General features: G+C 28.6%; 4 protein-coding genes across 4 annotated transcripts; all 4 read left to right on the plus strand.

Annotated features, from left to right (window-relative positions):
- Nucleotides 1-3,632: 3,632 nt before the first annotated feature.
- Bma-daf-25 (MYND finger family protein) lies at nucleotides 3,633-6,896 on the plus strand (the record flags this gene model as incomplete). Its single annotated transcript, XM_001902269.2, has 9 exons — nucleotides 3,633-3,717; nucleotides 3,997-4,061; nucleotides 4,347-4,494; nucleotides 4,724-4,813; nucleotides 5,268-5,428; nucleotides 5,663-5,776; nucleotides 6,037-6,294; nucleotides 6,376-6,495; nucleotides 6,648-6,896. The coding sequence occupies 9 exons, from the start codon at nucleotides 3,633-3,635 to the stop codon at nucleotides 6,894-6,896; spliced, it is 1,290 nt and encodes a 429-aa protein (XP_001902304.1).
- Nucleotides 6,897-8,175: 1,279 nt separating this feature from the next.
- On the plus strand, nucleotides 8,176-11,945 carry Bma-prmt-7 (Protein arginine N-methyltransferase, putative; the record flags this gene model as incomplete). The annotated part of the gene is made up of 11 exons (XM_001902268.2): nucleotides 8,176-8,343; nucleotides 8,650-8,866; nucleotides 8,952-9,061; nucleotides 9,209-9,423; nucleotides 9,676-9,800; nucleotides 9,940-10,117; nucleotides 10,226-10,346; nucleotides 10,794-10,988; nucleotides 11,090-11,218; nucleotides 11,315-11,577; nucleotides 11,705-11,945. 11 exons carry the CDS (start codon nucleotides 8,176-8,178, stop codon nucleotides 11,943-11,945), a joined length of 1,962 nt encoding a protein of 653 aa, XP_001902303.1.
- Nucleotides 11,946-13,941: 1,996 nt separating this feature from the next.
- Nucleotides 13,942-16,474, plus strand: Bm219 (Uncharacterized protein; the record flags this gene model as incomplete). The annotated part of the gene is made up of 6 exons (XM_001902267.2): nucleotides 13,942-14,032; nucleotides 14,188-14,346; nucleotides 14,587-14,778; nucleotides 15,273-15,349; nucleotides 15,911-16,105; nucleotides 16,433-16,474. The coding sequence occupies 6 exons, from the start codon at nucleotides 13,942-13,944 to the stop codon at nucleotides 16,472-16,474; spliced, it is 756 nt and encodes a 251-aa protein (XP_001902302.2).
- A 1,442-nt stretch (nucleotides 16,475-17,916) lies between these two features.
- Bma-ubq-2 (ubiquitin-like protein, putative) lies at nucleotides 17,917-19,137 on the plus strand (the record flags this gene model as incomplete). The annotated part of the gene is made up of 3 exons (XM_001902266.2): nucleotides 17,917-18,055; nucleotides 18,371-18,525; nucleotides 19,045-19,137. The coding sequence occupies 3 exons, from the start codon at nucleotides 17,917-17,919 to the stop codon at nucleotides 19,135-19,137; spliced, it is 387 nt and encodes a 128-aa protein (XP_001902301.1).
- Between the last annotated feature and the right edge of the window lie 294 nt (nucleotides 19,138-19,431).

The following is a 19,431-nucleotide window of genomic DNA, read 5'->3' on the forward strand; positions in this document are numbered from 1 at the left end:
TGTGATTACTTGATTCATGCATAGTCCCATAATATCAATATCAAATTTGCACTGATCTCTTAATAATAAGACGATAATGAATGAAACGAGTGTTTGAATGCGGCAGATCCGTATTAACAAGAACGATTATCGGACTACCAGCACCGAATTTAGGGTCTATGAAAATAAATAGCAAAAGTAAAAACAAATTTGAGGTTTATTTTTATTTCATTGTTTACTCCATCAATATCTGGTGGGAGAGGGGAATCATTCTGATGGTATTTTCCAGGTTTAGAGCTCCGATATTATTTGGCACCGATCAGTACGCTTATTTCTATTTCTCTTTTGATCATTCAAAGACTTCTAACAAGCACTGATGAATTATTTGGTTCTAAACAGCAGTACTGGACAGAGAGAAAGGAAAGTAAGATCTCTTCCACTGATCGGTGGGATTCAAAATAAATGTTCCGGAAAGGAGAAAAACCAAAAAAAAAAATCCAGAAAAATGATTTTTTCAGTAATTTTTCTGGATTTTTCTCGACTTTTTTCCTGGTTTTTGCCGCCGTTTTCTGCTACCTGCTACCTGCCCCTACCTTCAGTCACATCCTATATCATCTGCTGTTTTTTATAAGATGGTAGGAGAATATATAATCGATCTGCAATCCATTTCTTGTCACTCGATCTCCTGATTATCCAATGCTTCGATCTTATAAAAAAGGATTGCAGATCGATTATATTTTACTGATAAATGTAAGAAAATGATTACGAGAGATAATCAAAAGAGAGAAAGGAGAGGAAGAAAGAAAGCTAATGATGATATGATATGAAATTATTCCTCAATTCTTTCACAAGATTTAATTTTATAAAAACTAATACTCTTTGTTTATTGTATTTTACTAGCTCGTATGAACAACTGATGATCGGTAGTACTTCCGGAAATCATTTGTAAGGAATTTGTTAAACATCCTAGAAAAGTTACAAGCATAATTAACTTGTTCCAACAGTACAATGGTGATGGATTTTCCCAGACATAAAATTTTGGGATTCTATTTAAGTTTTTTGATCAGCTTAATTCCCTATAAAAGTACAACGCGGAAACGACTACTTTATATCAGGAATTTCTAAATTAAGAAATTTATTTAGCCAGATAAAAATCATCTAACAGTGAAAACGACACACACCACAATAGTGGAAGAGCTGTACGGAGACAATGAATGACTTATGGATTTATGTGGTTTCAAGTTTATCACTATGACAGCTCATGTTTGTCACATTGATACCTCTCAGTCTTTATCAGTGTGATGTTACATTAGGTTAGATTTGTTAATGTTAATGCGTGTTGCAGTAATTGCAAATCTTATCATATAGAAAAGTTTGCTGGAATGAATGACAAAGAAAGCGATGAAATGAAATGATTTAATTGATAAGATTGGAAGTATTTGTTTGCAAACTTTATAGAACTCGAACTGCTATCACATATTCATATATAAATCTCAAGATAATTTATTGCGCTTCGTTAAAATTATATTTCATTTATTAAACAGCTAAATTTTAATTAATATTATACATGACAACTTATGCACATAAAACCGGTTTACATTGCTACATTTGAATGATTTTGTTGAATCAGCATTCTTATGTAATTGTTGTCTTACTAAAGTAAAACCAAAAATTAAATTTGAAAATTTTGATAAATTTATAACTAAACTAAAATTTTGTGACAAATATATGATGGATTTTTTCCTGATGTTCCTGTCTAAATTTCTCCTTTTTATGCAAACTTTCCGAAATTATTAGCAACTAAAAAAATGAGAATACTAAGAAGATGATAAATGAAAAAAGAAATTCTGTCCATAAAAAACTAAAATTTTCATTCTTATCATTGCATTTTTCATTCCTTTCATAAAAATGTTTATTGAGATCGAAAAATTTTTTTAAATGAAGTTGTCACATTAGTATTTTAATATGTTACCGTCAGATTATTTGTTTGCCCATGAAGATTTTTCAAGTGAAATCCTTTTTTGTTACTATTTGAAGATGTAATGTTGATATTGTTTAACTGTGGTTACTTGCATTATAAATTTCACTAAGTCAAAAAAAGACAAGAGTAGTGCTCGTTCTTTTTCTTTACTTGAACCTTATAATAATCGTTCATTTTTTTAACCTGAACCTTTTCTGATTGGAGATTAGGACGATTAAATCTGTTTATAAATTTGCTTATTATTTGCATATACATTGGTAATTAAAAAATTATGCCTAATTTTGTGTAAAGTGTAAGGAGGTAGGTAGATAAACAAATAAATAATTATTTGGTGGAGTTTTCTTTTTTTTTCTTTTCTTTTTTAACAATGCAGCAGCCTAATTAAATAATGTCCAAACATTCCAAATATAAATAAAAAAGTAAATATCATTTTATCAGTTTTATTTTTTGTCTTTTCTCTGTAAATGATAACATTTATCATTCCTTTTTATTATGTCTTATTTTATTATGCTGTAATGATAGAATTATTATTATTATTGTTATAATTATTACATCTATTACATCACAGTACTTTTTTTAATATTAAATCCTATAATATTTGTAGATTAATGGTTTAAAAAAATGGATTTGGGAAAAAAAATGAAGGACAAATATATTACCGAAAATATTATACTTGACTGATCAGTTATGCGGCAGGAACAAACAGGATTATAAATATTTCCAAGTTTTGGTCGATGTGGTTTTTAGCATTTATTGGTCAATTCTGTAAATGAACGAATTAATTGGTAAATACTCTTTTGGAAATTTAAATTTGCTTCATTCCTTTTTTTTTTTTGGATAAAATTTAACCTTTTTTTTTAACCGTTTTTACCAAAGGGAAGCAGGTATGATAATATAATTTTTTTCAAAAATGTTACTCAAAAACTGGAAATTTTATGTTACATAGTTATGATAATAAGGAAAGTTAAGTTTGTGATTACACAGTGTGCGAGACTATTTCATGCTTCAAAAAATCATGTTTTTTGAAAACTTTGCATAGATCAGGATTTTATTATAAAATATCAAATTTTATAATAGTTCTGAGATATATTGACTAGCATGTAAGATTTTTTGCATGCAACAGTCTTGCTAATGTTACGAGAAAAATCTAATATTTAATTGAAATTGATTGTTCGTCGTTACCTTAGCAACAAACAGCTCTTCTTCATTTTATAAATATCATGCTTCTTATGTGGTATGATAAACTAAGCATTCACTGATGAATGTTTTCATAGTTTTGTTTAGTTCAGAAGTTTTGATTGCTTCTGCTACAAAATGTTGCATAGTATTTTGCAGTAGTAAATACTGATCTTTATTTTCAAATTTTCGGGTATTGTTTTAAATTTTAATTGTGTATTCAAGTTACTGGGGATAGGAAAAGTCATGAATTTGACTGGTATATTACCGAAAATTTATTAATGCTAATAGCTTTAGATAGAGAAATCGGGATTAAAAATCAATCATAATTTGTTTCTTTTTTCTATAGCAACATTTTTTTCTATGGTTTATATATGGGAGACCGGAAAAACTGAGGATTTTTTGAGCTTAATATTTTTAATTTCACTGTCCTGTAAAATTATAGTTCTGCCGATAAGTTTGAAAATTTTGAGTTTTTTTATTGCTGTATTTTAGAATGAATAATTTGGAAGCATCAACAACAGTCCCGAAATATGATCAGGAGGAAGCTGCTGAAAGAATATTTGATATGATCAAAGAAAGTAGTGTTTCAAGCTATTCAGTTCTATTATTATTTATTTCATTGTCTTGTTTGCGAGTCTTATCGGCTATGTTTTTAAAGTTTCAGGATAATAGTCTATTAAAACCTTTACTGCAGATAACTTAGTATAAATGACTGATGTCACTAATGATTTGGGAAGACCGGCTTTCAGTTTCGTCGCAGTGTCATATAAATATCCCGAATTAAAATCAATAAATTAGATCTATAAAATCGAAATTTAAATGAATAGTTGCAATTTGATGTTCTTCGTTTAATTTAGAAAATGCGGAAGAAGTGTTACAAATTCTGAAGAGTATGCGTATTCCACTTGATTATACCGATAAGGTCTGATCAGTTCTGAATTTAACTGTTAACTGTTAATGGTTATAACTGTCTACGTAGCATTGAGAGTAGCTAATAAAATAAATGAAAGGTTATATTTAAAAAAAAAAAAAAACTAGGATTGTTATAATTACGAATCCTAGAATAGTATATTTTTACAATTGCATTTGCCATATCAAAATTTTATGCAATTAGAATGATATAAATTTTCGTTACTGATTTAGATGAAAATACTGCATTCTAATTTCAGTTTTATCTGTTGAAGCGATAACCTTCATAAAGTTCCAGACTGGCATGTCACTACTTGATCAAGCGAGTTGGTCAGGTCTTGAAGACGTAGTTCGATTTCTGTTAGCAAATGGTGTTGATCCGAATAACAGTACTCATGACTCTGGTTATAAATCTCTCATGTTTGCAGCAATTGCTGGGCATCAAGGTTTTTCTCTATATTTATTTTCTGTTATATTAATTCAAACAATTTTTAGTTTTAGCTTGAATTGTTTTAACATGGTTTTGGAAAAATATGTAGCATTTGTAATTATTGTTTGCTAATTAGATAAAAATTCGCTTGTTATTTGTTCATCCGAGTACTCCATTTATTTGTTTAATTGAAAAAAAAAATATTTAAATTTTCAAGGTATGATGAGTGCATGCATATCTTGCAGGCATATGTCAATTATTACTAGACTACGGTGCACATGTTTATTCAACGAATGCAATTGGCAAAACAGCCGCAGAAATGGCAGCTTTTGTTGGTTTGTTTGTTTGTTTTGTATTTCATACTTTTATGGTTTAATTCACAGTAAAGATAAGAAAAAACTAAAGAATTTAAAAAAAAAAAAAAAACTCAAAAATTTTTAAATGGTCAAAAACTTTAGCTTATAAAGCAAACAGAAGTACTATTTTTGTGCATGGATTCGAATGAAATTTCAAACATTTTCAAATTTTCCATTTTTATATTTTCCAAAATTTTTGAATTCTAATGATCATTTTCAACAATTTTTAAATTTTGACGATCATTTTTCAAACAAGAAATTTCTTTTTTTAATTTATTTTTGCTCGATATATTTTATTCTTTATTTTAGCTCTTTCTTTTTTATTGCCTTGTCTTTAGTTTTTGCGCGGCAAAGATGTGTCACAAACTCATTCTCCTTTGTGGAAGTAATATCACAAAAAAAGCGCCAAACTTCTTTGGTTGATATTTTGCAGGACAACATGAATGCGTTAGTATTATCAACAATTATGTAGCACTGGATGAAATCGAGAAGTTATTACATCCTAAAGGGAATGATAGTGATGAAATTTATTCGAAAGAATTTTCCCGAGCATTACACGATTTGATTAAAACCCATATAATACATCCTGTTTGGGTAAGTTATATCGGAAAACATTTAACACTTTATTTTTTGGTGAATTATTTCTGACGAACTATTTTGTTAGAAAAATGGGATAATAATTCATTCGTTTCTTTGTACTATTTTTTTTTGTCACTGATTTTTCTATAAATATAGGAGGTAATTTCTGATAACTTCTGGAAAGCAAATTTTATATTCTACTACAATTTAAATGCAATTTAATGATTAGCTGCAATGTTACTCATCCAGGTTATGCTTTTCCTGCGTGATCATTATCAACTAATATGGCAACATCGTCAGAAATTTTGTTATGTTTTGGATAGGATTTTTGAAAGGCAATTACGATGCAAAGAATCAAATGAGGTATGTTTAATTCCAGTTTTATCATCGGCTTTTTTAAATATTTCTTCTGAATAAAAGAAAAGATTTATTCACATTCTAAAATGATAGAAGCGTGTGCTACATGTGAATGTGATATACACGAAAATTAACATACAATACACAGATTACCAGTTCATAGTACTAGGATTCCATCAGTTTACGATTAGTGTTGCAACGTTTATCTGTTGTACTCTTTAATGTTTGTATTTCTTTTCTTTTCTTTTTTTTTTTTTCAATTTTAGGTCATGTCATTAAAACTGTGGTTAATTTTATATACTGTACGAGATACGTGCAAATTTGTGGAGACAGCTTTGGAAAAGGAAGGGCATAAAGCATCAACAATAATTAGAAATTATATAAAGCAATTGTTGAAAATGGAACAAACTTATCGGATACGACCAAATTTAGAACGCTATCTAAGGAATGCTGTTCAGGCATTTCCATATCATCACTGCTTACTTTTTCAGGCACTCATCAAAAATCTTGCGGCTGTTGAATTTGTAAGTTAATGTCAATGCAGTTTCTTAATTTAAATTTACATTTTATGAAACTCATTGAAATATATTAGAATGATTATTTAGGGTAGTTTACCGGATGCATTTTATCTGATAATGTCGGTGTTTTCGGGGCAACGAATGGTAGAAACGTCTCATTTTTGTGCAACATGTGGTGCTGTTACTTCCACTAAGCGGTGCTGTAAGGTGATTTCTTGTTTAAATTCATCTTTTGTCATTTTTTAACTATTATTCAGTGGCACTTAAACTTAATATTAAACTTTTGATTTTTGTATAGTAGTTTTTCTGTGGCACTTTATAGTCTCAAAATCTATTTAAATTAAAATAATGCATTTCAGAATACATATTATTGTCATCCTGACTGCCAAAAAATTGACTGGTGTAATCATAAAATGTTTTGCGAAAAGGTTTACAAAGGAAAGCAAGGTGAGAAACGGAGATGTTCTCTAAGGGATAGTGCAGCGTCGAAAACAATCGTACAAAATGAAGGAAACACATCGAGTGATGGAATTATACGAGATGGACAATCGAAAGATAAGCATGTTGAAAAAGTTGCCTCTGCACTTGCTGATATTAAGTTCACTTGATATTTTCCTCTATTTTTTTATTGCTAACTTAAGAATCGTCTTCATGTTTTGTTTTAGTAGGGGAATTAAAAATAAAGCCATAAAAAAATTAAAAAATAAAATAAAATCATTGCTGAAATAACTCTACGAATATTTCTGTAAAAGTTACTCGTTTCAATCAAGTTTTCTTTTTATGCAGTATTGTTTTATTTGATTCCTGTCGCGTTATCCATCTAACCTTTATTGTATACTATCAAGTTTGACTTATTATCTTCGATGTGTATATATGCTATTTATAAACCTTCCTCTTTAATGCCCTCGTCTCAAGAGTGTTTGTTCTCGAAGGAAGAAAAAAAAAAAAAACTTAGATTCAGAATTTTGCAAATCTCTGACTATGAAGTCTGACATTGATTTTAATATTTTTTCTCTTTGTGCATCATTTATTTATTTTTGGGAAGCTTAAAATTTTATGGCTTATTTCGTAAGTGTAATATTTTGCATAATAAAAGATCTTTTTTGACTTATTTTCTAATTTAGGGAACCGATTTACATTCTCGGTGAATTTTCCAAACTTCGATTTTCTAAAAAAAAAAAAAAAAAAGCTTATTCACCTAGTAATAAACATATATCTTTTCATATTTACGCAAAATCCTTCGATATAATCATATTAGTGCAACCATGTCGTTTAGTTGCGTGTGCATTGATCTACTTCGAGTAATGCATTTATTAATTTCATATATTTTATACGTTCACACAAAAGTTATATTAAACTATCTGTTAGGCTGTATTTATTCATTCGAGATGGTTTTTCAGAATTATCAAATAAAACCCAAAGAATATTGGCTATAGGTCAGTTATTTTCACGGATTTTGTCTTTACGTCTCAAAGTTGGTATAGTTGGAATTCAAGGCTATTTACGAAGGAAACACAAGGATAAGGTTAAGGTTATATCTGTATTCTGGATCGTTTTTACATAAATAAGTAAGTGTATGTAGCTATAATTGAAATTAAAAGAAAGAGATTTTGCGATTTTATGAAATGTCTTTTTTTTCAAAAAAAATTTTTCAAAAATCATGTAAATGGATGAAGGAACAAGGAGAAACTTTGATAGATTAGTCTGATTCATAGCTTAGCTTCTAATTTCATTTTAAATCGTTCATCATATTAGTGGAAGACTTCTTATCTTCTTAATCTATAATTGTTTTCTGCTTGGAAGAATGACAGCAAAATCAAAATTTCCGTTCTCTTTGTTTTCATATTTACAATCATATTCCTAACTTTTTTTTTCCCATAAATTCAGATGTTTTTGGAAACAATTGATCCAGTTACCGGACGACAGACATGGAAGGTTGCCGATGAAGATTATGATATTGCCCAAGAAATTGCTCGTAGTGGATTTGGTGATATGATTCATGATTTCGAAAGGAATCAAAAGTATGAACTTGGACTAAAATCAGTAATTGGTCAGGTATGTTTGAGTTATTAAAGCATATGCTTATATTGTTATCATATTTGTATTTCATTTCTATTTTGATTCTTTCATACTCTAAACTGTTAGGAAAAAAATTTGATCATGAAAAATTTTTCTTTTAATACTGATTCATATGTTGTCACGTTTTATTTTCCACTGTATAGCTACCTAAAGAGTAGCTAACATTTGCAATATTTGTGCTTCTTAATAAATGATAATAATAATTTTGAAATTTCAGAATGTTACAAATGCTGCAACATATTTCTGTGTTATCATTTATTTTGAAATTGAATTTTTTTTTAGTTTAAAAAAGAGAACGAACAAGTGCATGTCCTAGACATTGGTGCTGGTACTGGTTTACTATCAATGATGGCTATGAGAGCTGGTGCTGATAGTGTGACAGCTCTGGAAATGCTAGAACCAATGGCGAAATGTGCGGAAGAGATTATCCGAAAAAATGGCTATGAAGGACAAATACGCTTAATTGCATCACGATCAACTGAGTTGACGGATGAACAAAGTTGGCAGTGTTTTCTTTTTTTTTTTTTTTTTTTTTTGAAATTTAAGCTTAATTTATTAATGTTGGAACGCTTTTCTTTTTACAGTTAGTACTATTGAAAAAGGAAATGTAATTGTTGCTGAAGTATTTGATACTGAATTGATTGGTGAGGGTGCGTTACGAACATTCAAGGAAGCACATCAAAAATTAGTTAAGGTTTGTTTAGAAATTTTTCAAAATTAGCAATTATGATCAGTTCAATTCTTTCAACTTATCTGATCTTGAGCTTTCATGAAAATTAGGAAATTATATCTTAATTTTTAATCATGAATCTAATTTTTCTTTTAGAGATGAGATTTTCAGCCTGGTTGTAGAGTAGTTCCATCATCAGCGCGAGTTTTGTTAGTTCCTGTACAAAGTGATTTTCTTATGCGTTTTCATCAGCTTCCATCACGACACTTCAAAGTTCCAGAAATTAGTAAACGTTGTCCTGGTGCAGGAGCTATACATGACATTCACGTTTCGGAAATACCGGAGGACGAGATTCGCGTGCTTGCCGAACCGTTTGTAGCTTTCAGGTTATTTCATAATTTTCAGTCTTTTTCACTACAGTTTTTTCTTTTAAGAACACTGTTCATTTTTCTATAACTTTAAATAAACTTAAATATCCCCCTCTTTTTGCTATTATGATATATTTTAAAATATGTGAAAGTTTTTATGTTTTCTAAACAAATAAGGCATATTAGTTAAAAGTAATATGTTGAAAATCGAAATATTGCTTATTTAAATCTAATATTCCATATTATAAGAATGCCACTACTGAATTGCAGTTTCGATTTTGAAGACGGTTGTTCTATTAATTATAATGAAACAGTTGTCAGAACATTTGATGTTGAATTAGATGGTACATTTGAAGCACTTCTGATGTGGTGGGAACTTGATATGGATGGTACAGGTATGTAAATTTTGTAGAAGTACTGATTATGTTCTTTTAATTTAGAATTCACTTTATATGTCTATTTAAATAACAAAACAAAAAGCAACTGTATTACAATATTTTCTATCATCCATTTGAGAAAGAAATTATTTTTTAGGACAAAATATATTAAGCACAGCGCCAAAATGGTGGAATAGAAAAGAGAATTGGCGTGATCATTGGGTGCAAGGTGTTTATTATCTTGCTCAAAGTATTCAGGTTCGAAAAGATGAAACAGTTGCGCTTCACTGCTGTCATGACGAATTCTCTTTCTGGTTTGCTGTACCTCAGAATGAGTATGTATTATTAAATTTTCATTTATTTTTATATTTTCTAGTTGAAAATTTTTGTTCAACTAGGAAACCATTTTGAATTTTAATGGATGATGTGATTTTCACATTTAGATTTGATGCTTTTGAACCCAATTTTTGTCGATGTAAAACGCATGTTGCTTGCTCACGAAATGCAATTCATCGCTTGAACGAACTTGATGATGATGTTGCTTTTGATCATTTCTTAAGAGAGGTAAAATTATTTTTTCTGAGATTTCAGTTCTTCTTTTGATTCTGTTAATTATAAATTGCATGATTTTCAGAGTTTCTTAATTATATTGCTGCGTGATTTATTATCCTAAAATTTGTTGAAATAATTTTTTTGCAATATCTATCTACTTTTTTACTTGCATTTCTAAGTAATCCATAATTCGTTAACAGTATTTATATTTCGATGCATAATAAACACAGTGAAAAAGGACACTAAGCAAAATATGCATCAGTAAGAAAATTGGTTTCAAGCGAAAACACATTAAGTTAATCTTCACTTCAGACATTATTTGAAACTTCTTTTCTTTTTATTTGCTTTATTTTTAATTTAATCAATTTTCCATCTACATGTATTATAATCATATTACTGATGTAATTATTTAGGTTTGGTAGCGGAAATGTTTTTTCGAATAATTTAATCTCTTTGCAGAACTTTACAGAAAAATCGGTGGCTGTACTTGATGATGGTTCACTTATGAGTTTATTGCTTTCGAAATATGCGAAAAAAGTCAAAATTATTGAACCAAATGACCATTTTCTGGCAGTTATTTTGGCTTACATCGAAGAAAATCAAATACGGAATATTCAGATATATGATGATTGTGCTTCTGTTCCCTGCCAGGAAGTAAATTTTACAACATATTGTATTTAGAAATTTCGAAGTTCTCATTTACGTTTTTCTTTTTGCGAATTAATTTTTATGTGAAAACAAATTTTTATTCTTAGATTGATGTCGTTGTATCAGAACCGTTTTACTTGTCATCTTTTCTTCCATGGGATAATCTGTGCTTTTGGTTTACGGCGCATAAATTATCGACATTCTTCAAATCTAGATATTTTCCTTTGTCGCCAGGAGTTTGTTTTTACTTTATTTTATTTATTCATTTTTTTATCTGTTATTTTTTGAAAAGATTTAAGAAAGCGGTTTTCTCAGGAAGGAATATTTTGCAGAAAGGCCTAATGTATGCAATGCCAGTCTTATTCGATGAATTATGGAAAATAGCTGCTCTGTTTGGTATTGTGGAAGGCTTCGATTTAACATCTTTTGATGATGTGATTGTAAAGGCTCGAAGTGCTGTAGATGCAATGGTTGATCCTCATCCGCTATGGGAATATTCTTCTATCGTAACTGGAGAACCAGTTGTACTTGCTGAATTTGATTTTAATGAACCACCATCTCATGCATCTTTTAAGGCCAAAATTACTCCTTCCATGTAAGTGTTCAATGGTTTTTATATTATGTGATGTAATTTTTCATTCTATGAATATATTATTTTAAAGTTTGAAAGAATAATTCAAAAAGAAGCTTTTTTAGCTACCAAAGTACTTGACATTTTTCAGGATTGGTACAAATGCTATCGTTTTTTGGATGGATTGGATTCATGGCGATTATCGATTAACTAGTGGACTTTTAAACAAACCTGAAGTAGGTGAACGACCAAAATGGTCTATTTCACATCGACAGGGTGTTCATTTTCTTCCGGAATTAGAACGATCTTTGCAGTCCTTTTCTTCCATCAACATTAAAGCTGACTTCTGTCCTAATGCGCAATTTTTATTTCATTTTTACTATGAAGCTTAGTAAAATATCACTTGTCATTAAAAATGATGTTGTGCGATAAGAAAGTGCTATCAGTTGAAATCTTCACTTTGAACTATGTTGACATTTGCAGTAAACTGTGCTTGATTTGTTTATTGATTTAGTTTTAGCTTATTATGATTTAGTTGATGACTAGTTAGGTTTAAGATATAACTATAGCAACTTTTTCTTTTCTTATTTGGATGTTATTTAGAATGTTCGTCAGGCTTAAATTGTGGTATTCAGGGTATTTTTTTTTTTTTTTTTTGTTTGGAATATTTTATCGTTTATTCATGTGGTTAATCTGCCTCCATATGTATGGATTATTTTATCTCACTTATACTGAGCATGTTCTATTTTTGATGTTCCATTCAATCATTCTTGTTTACTGTTTTACATATTTTTACTTGCTGGCTTTTTTCATTCCACAATAAAGAGATGAATGTCTTATGTTGAAGAATTGGATCTTTCGCTTATCTACCTTTGAATGTTTAAAATTTTTTCACAGTAATAAATTCCCCTGATTCTTTGCTCTTTTTTTTACATTCATTTGAATTTTACTTTAGATTCTCAATTTTGATGAAATGTCAAAATATGATACCAATCGACAGCTGTTATTAGCTATTAATGATCACTATGTTTCCTCTTGTCCTCACCTGAACCGAACACGTATAAGTCATACTTTATAATTTATTCAGATGTATAAGTTATTCTCGATTTCCTGAAAATTTTAATTATCAATTTGGGTTTATTAATGGGTTGATAAGAACTTGGGACAATTCTGCTGTTTACTTGAAATTTGAAGCATTTTTTATGAAGATGAATCAACTTTTGTATGGATTATCCTTCGAAAGGAACAGAGTTAATTTTCGAATAAACTATTATCAAGCATTTAACATTTACAAATACCAAATTTATTTATTTATTTTTTCATTTTTTAAACATTAAAAAACGTTGTAGGCATCTCAACATAATTTTTTTTTAAACTTATTTTTTAAACTTAAGCATTTCAACATAATTTTCTTTTTTTTGTACACTTTCTAACCTTTTAAACATATCTCTAGTTATTTTCCTTTGTTCTTTTCGTTCTTTAAACATGAAAAAAATTTCAAATCAGATTTTCGACAGTTCTAAAATTAAAAAAAAAAAAAATTGAATTTAGAAATGCTTCTTCATACGTACTATAAATGAAAAGAAAAATGAAGCAATGATAAAAATAATTTTGTTGAATTTTATGACTACACATTTGCATATTGAAAAATCTATGATAAAAATTGTATATAAATTATCATTTCGTGAAATTTTTTATTAATTATTGGTTTTAGTGCGGTTGAAGTAATTGTTCTTGCTTGATCCTTAAAAAGATTTGAGGTTTGTAAATGATATGAAATGAAACTGACATTATAAATTGACCGATTGCTCTTATTTTAATGATATTAGTATTCGTGTATATAATGAATTCTGATTGATTTTAACAATTTAATAAATTTATATTACTTTCTATTATTTATCAGTTATTTATTTCCATATTTTTTGAAAATATATTCATAAATTGTTTTCAAATATATTAATTCAAATATATTAAAAATGATCATTTTGTAGTTTTTTTTTTCTTTTCACATTTTTATTGTTGCACTATAAATGCCTTTTTTTTTCATTTCTTAATTTTTTATGAATGAAATATTTTAAAAGATTTTGCTATTTAATTAAAGTATTAGTACAATTGTATGTTAACAATAAATTTTGATAATGAATCTTTTACATTGATTAATAATATTGTTGTACTATGATAAAACAAATAATGTAGTATTGGCTTATGAAAAGTATAATTAATTAACAAACATTATGACATAATACAGTAATAAGATTATTTATTACTATAGCTACTACATTGGTGTTACTGTAGCTACTGCATTACATTACTGTAATTGCTTCATTTATTTTTTGTTTTTAGTTTTTTTTTTTTTTTTTTGCTATAGCTTATTTAGGTGTGAATGAAATGTCACAAATATCTAAACAACAATCAAGCCATGAAGATAAACAACAAGATGAACCTAAAATACCAAGACAACCATCTAAAATGACTTCCAGTATGGGAAGATCATTATCTGAAATTTTATTCATTGATTCGTATGAATTAAAAAACGAAAAGAAAAAGAATGGAACAGTTAATGAGCAGAAAAATAGATCTCTCTCTCTCTCTGTTGCAATATGAGAATAGTATCGAACGAAATGTTTGCTTTAGAAAAGAGCGCAAAATATCATTTATTCCGAAATCGTCCAACTTATCACAATCCCAGACGACAACGAATGCAAATTCCATCACGAGTTGATTCATCTTCACGTTTTCAACGAGTTCAAAAATCACACATTTCTCAAAAGCCAACTCTTATACAAACAACACGTGAGTTATCATAATAAATTCAATCATTGAGTGATTGCATATGATTTTTGTTGACAAATTTAAAATGTTAAATATAAATTTTACTAGCAAATAATATCGTAAGCTAATTCAGTTAAAAAATAAACAGCCAAAAAGAAACGAAAAAAAAAAAACGATAATGACGATAATATCATGCGCAAATTGCTTATGCAAAAGGTTAATGTTACAAATTCAAATTTGCATTTTCTAATTTTTCTTCAGCTTCGCAAGGACAATTTCCAACTCCAAATATTCGTGATTTACCTCCTCAGGCTACTTTACCATTGCCTGGATATGATCCAAATTTTAATGTGACACCAGTTCGCTTCTCTCTTCCACCTCAACTACCATCTGGTATAACTGGTGCACCACCATCTGGACAATATCTACCATTTCAACAAGCACCAAAACCTGGTATATCATCTGGATTTATGCCACATTAACCAAATTCTATCTTTCATCCCTAATTGCAACTAGAATTATTAGCATTATTAGCAAATTCATCCATTATCTAAAGCAGTACCTAGAACCGACACATCATGGACAATCTCACACCTCAAACCTCAGATTGCTTGCTACTGTAATCACTTGCAAAAGCACACTACTGTAACCACCTGTTGCTGCAACTACTTTCTACCGTAATCGCTTGCAAAAGCATACTACTGTAACCACCTCTTGCTACAACCACTTGTTACCGTAGCAATCTGTAACCACCTGCTGGATAAGCAGTTACAGTAACAGGTGGTTGCAAGAAGTTGTAAGGAGGGTTTTGGATAAACCATGTAAATTTCATTCACACCATTTCATATTGGAACTTCTTTCAATATCGCTTACTTTTCAGTAAGATTTAAACTGTGGAAAAATTGAATCAAATCTCGATAGCACCTTAATTAACAATAAAATTTTAGGTTCATTGCCAAGTGTTTCAACTTCTACCACTACTACTACTTTTACACCAACATTACCAGCTGCATCTGCATTTCAGGTTTTTATAACATAATTTACTTTATACTTAATCATTTCTAACAAACATATCTTCCTTTTTTTTTTTTTTCATATCTTCTTTCCCTTTTTCTCTTTCCCGTTAATTGATTTGATTGTTTACATTCAAATAAAATACATATTAATCATCATCATAGTTTTCTTTTTTTTAAAAAAAAAACAGATGGTATAATTCAAAATAGCAATATATACTCTGTTCCTTATTTTTTTTTTTCTTATTAAAATCACTTTTTTTTACCAATCTATTTTGAAAATTAAAACATTTTATGCACATAGAATGCAAAATAAAATAGATTTAAGAAAAAAAAAACACTTACTAGTATAATATAGTTTAAAAAAAAAGCACTTGCTAGTATAATATACTTTAAAAAAAAAAAAAAAAAGCACTTGCTAGTATAATATAGTTTAAAAAAAAGCACTTGCTAGTATAATATACTTTAAAAAAAATACCCGATACCTTTGATTCATTGATTTTTACGTTGTAAATATAAATGAATGAAAATTTTTCTTTTCTTTTTTTGTTTATTTCTTTTTATAATTTCAGCAAAATTTAATTACACAACCACAATTATCAGAATCAGATTATGCAGTAAATACGCAAAATGGAATTCCTTCACATTCCAGTTATCAAACAACAATTATTAGTGAACAAATTGATGAAGTGCGCGAATTTACTCCACAATTTGCATTTCCAGTTGCGCGTTTATTTGGTGGCTTATTTGTTCACAACAATGAAGAGGTTTACTTTTTCTTTCTCTTCCTCTCCCTTTCTTTCTCCTTTTCTCTTTGTCCCTTTTTTTGCTTAATATTTTTAAAAGAATCTTCTGTTATTTTGAGTCTTTCTTTTTTTTTTTTTTTTTTTCTACAACATTTTTTAAAAGAGTTAAAAATAGTAAATTCAATTAAATTTAAAATATTGTATATTAATAAATGATCACAATTGAATTGTAATTTATTTCATTTGGATAAATGTAATGATGAAAAAAATAACAATTGCAATTAATCGAGTAATGATAATCATTTCAAATTTTAATTTAAAATAATTGGCAGCTTGAAAAATTTACAGTCTCATTATGTCACAACTACTTCAATGCCTATTGTAATGTGACAAAAATTCTTCCATTTTTTTTTTTGGTAAGATTATCTATTTATTATTATTATTATTCACTATTATTATTAATCATTATTTTTTTTTCATTTTTCATTGCTTTTTATTGTTTTTAAGACAAAAGTTAAAATTTTGAGATAAAAAGAAAAACATAACTCACTTGCTTAATTGGTTTATATAATAATTATTTCTGCAAAAATTTAATTAAAAAAAAAAAGAAAGAAAGAAAGAGAAAGAAATGGAAGAAGTGAGAAAATAAAAGTGAAAAGAATTTCATAACAAATGATACTATTTTATTTAGAAATCAAAGATTAATAGATAAAAATTTCAGAGGAAGATAATTTCGAGTCAAAGGTCAAGTTAATGCTGCCTTATTTACAATATTTAACTTTCAACGTCTTCATTAAATGAATAACTAATCGATCGTTTGATTTACAATGAAATCATTTAACTTGATATTATATTTTTAATAAATCATCAAGAATAGTCTATCTTCTTCAATCTTATACTTCTAATTCAAACATTTCTATTATGTTAATTATCAACCATACAATCATTTTATCATATTCATTTAAAATACAAACTTTAATACTTAAAAACTTTTCTTTTCCTATCCATCCATAGCCCAATCTATTATATTAACTATAACATTGTCAACGCATTCATCTTTATCATAAATTATCACAATTATATCTTCTTGATAAATTACTTTAACAAAACTAAAAAATGGAAGTAAAAATTTAACATGGAGAATGAGTAGTATTTCAATAGAATTATTATTATTATTACTACAAGATATATAAATATACAAATGATATATTAAAATGGCACTATGTGATATGCATTTGTGATAATCTAAGTGATATATGCGTGAAGTTTTCATAAATTTCATATAAATTGATCTTAATAAACAAATTTGATCAAATTTTTTGATGAATACATCAAATTTGATGAAATTTTTAACTATTAATCATCATTTATATATTAGTTTTGAATAATAAATTCCTTTAATTGGTTAATATTTCACATTCAAATTTTTTGTTTTAATTGGAAACTTCGGGAAGAAAATTTGCATATGGCTCTAACTTCATATGGTTTCAGTAGCATGCAGAAATTCATTTCAAACCAGTCCGGCTGCATTTGGCACGTGGTGGATTTTAGGTAGTGGGTTGTACAGAAGGCTGATAAGGAAGGGTTAAAGGTCGTGGTGTTGTTGTGTTATTGTATTTGTCAGTAATGTATTGTGAATTAACACCAAACAAAATTTCATCTTTGGGTATCAACTAAATAGTCTCATCTTTTCCGATAATCATGAATTAATCATTAACCGAATTGTTGAAATGATTTCTTTTTTTTTCTTTAATTATTTTTTCCGCGAATCGGCGTCATATGTATTGAACCAATTTGGACAAGTATCTCAAATGTAATTTCTAGATTTCACCATGCAAATTTTTGTCAAAACTTTAACTGGTAAAACGATTACGCTTGAGGTCGAATCCTCAGATACAATTGAGAATGTAAAAGCGAAAATACAGGACAAAGAAGGCATACCTCCAGATCAGCAGCGGTTGATTTTTGCAGGTAGAATCTTTGTATGAAGTATTTTTAGCAAGATTTAAGCATTGTTTAGGAAGTTGCAATGGTAAAGATGATACGAACTTAATTTGAAGTATCGTCGATGTAAATGTAATGAATTTCTCTATAATAACAGGCGATGTAGGTTCTGAAATAAAATTAGGTGGTTAATGGCAAACTGCTGAATAGCAGTGAATGGTTGATAAATTACTCAACTCACGTAACTTGTTTGAAGCATTGTAATATGTTAATGAATGTTAAATTATGAAAATTAGGAACTAATAAGCGCTTTCTTTTTTTAACAAGCTGCTTAAATTTCAGGTAAGCAACTGGAAGACGGACGTACTCTTTCGGACTACAATATCCAAAAAGAATCCACACTTCATTTGGTTCTTCGTCTTCGTGGTGGTATCATTGAGCCTTCCCTTCGACAGCTTGCTCAGAAATACAATTGTGAAAAAAAAATTTGTCGTAAGGTTAGTGAAAGTATGGCGAGATTTTGAAATTTAAGTTACAATTTTTACATGCTTACACGCTGTATGCCAACTTATATTACCATTGCATTCTGAGGATCGTTAAAGTTTTAATTGAATTATAAAATTGAAGAAAATCTTTGAAAGAAGAAGGGGGAATGCGAAGTTGTTTATGGGAGCATGGAAATCACAGAAATTGATCACCAAAATTTTCTGAAACTCAAAACTGAGTATAATTAACAAGTTGTTGGTAGAATTTTTTTTTTTTCCTATGCATTTGGTTTTAAAGTTGGATCCCAAAGATTTAGTTTGTGTTTATGTATTGCCTTTCACATTCTTATAAATGGACTTTTGCATTTAGGTTGCCGGCGTTCCGAATTTCTCGTTATCATTCTTTCTATCATTGTTAAACTTCTCGATAACCATTTATTGCCTTCGTTAGATAAGATATATGTTAAACTATGATTGTTCCGGAAATTTTAATTCCAGGAAAACATAGATTTCAAATTAGTATATTTCTAGTGTTATGCTCGTCTCCCACCACGTGCAACGAACTGCCGTAAGAAGAAATGTGGACATTCAAATGATTTGCGTATCAAGAAGAAACCTAAGTAAGCCTGAAATAATCTTGAAATGTTTATGAGAGTGCACATGTCTTGAAATGAAATAAATACTGACTTCTTTCTACTTATTTAAGCACATCAACAGCTAAAGGATTCCTTTTCATTATCATATCCATTTTTTATGAAGAAAAATGTTTAATTTTCATCTTTTTAAGTATCACATTATATGTTTGCAAGGAATTACATAATTGGAGATGGGGGAAATGCCATCTCTTTTGTTCTTCACATGATCAAAGATCATGTGAAAATACCTCTTTTGGTGTCACAATGATTGTTTGATTGAAAA

The sequence above is a fragment of the Brugia malayi genome (assembly GCF_000002995.4).
Source record: "Brugia malayi strain FR3 genome assembly, contig: Bm_v4_Chr1_scaffold_001, whole genome shotgun sequence".
Lineage (NCBI taxonomy): Eukaryota > Metazoa > Nematoda > Chromadorea > Rhabditida > Onchocercidae > Brugia > Brugia malayi.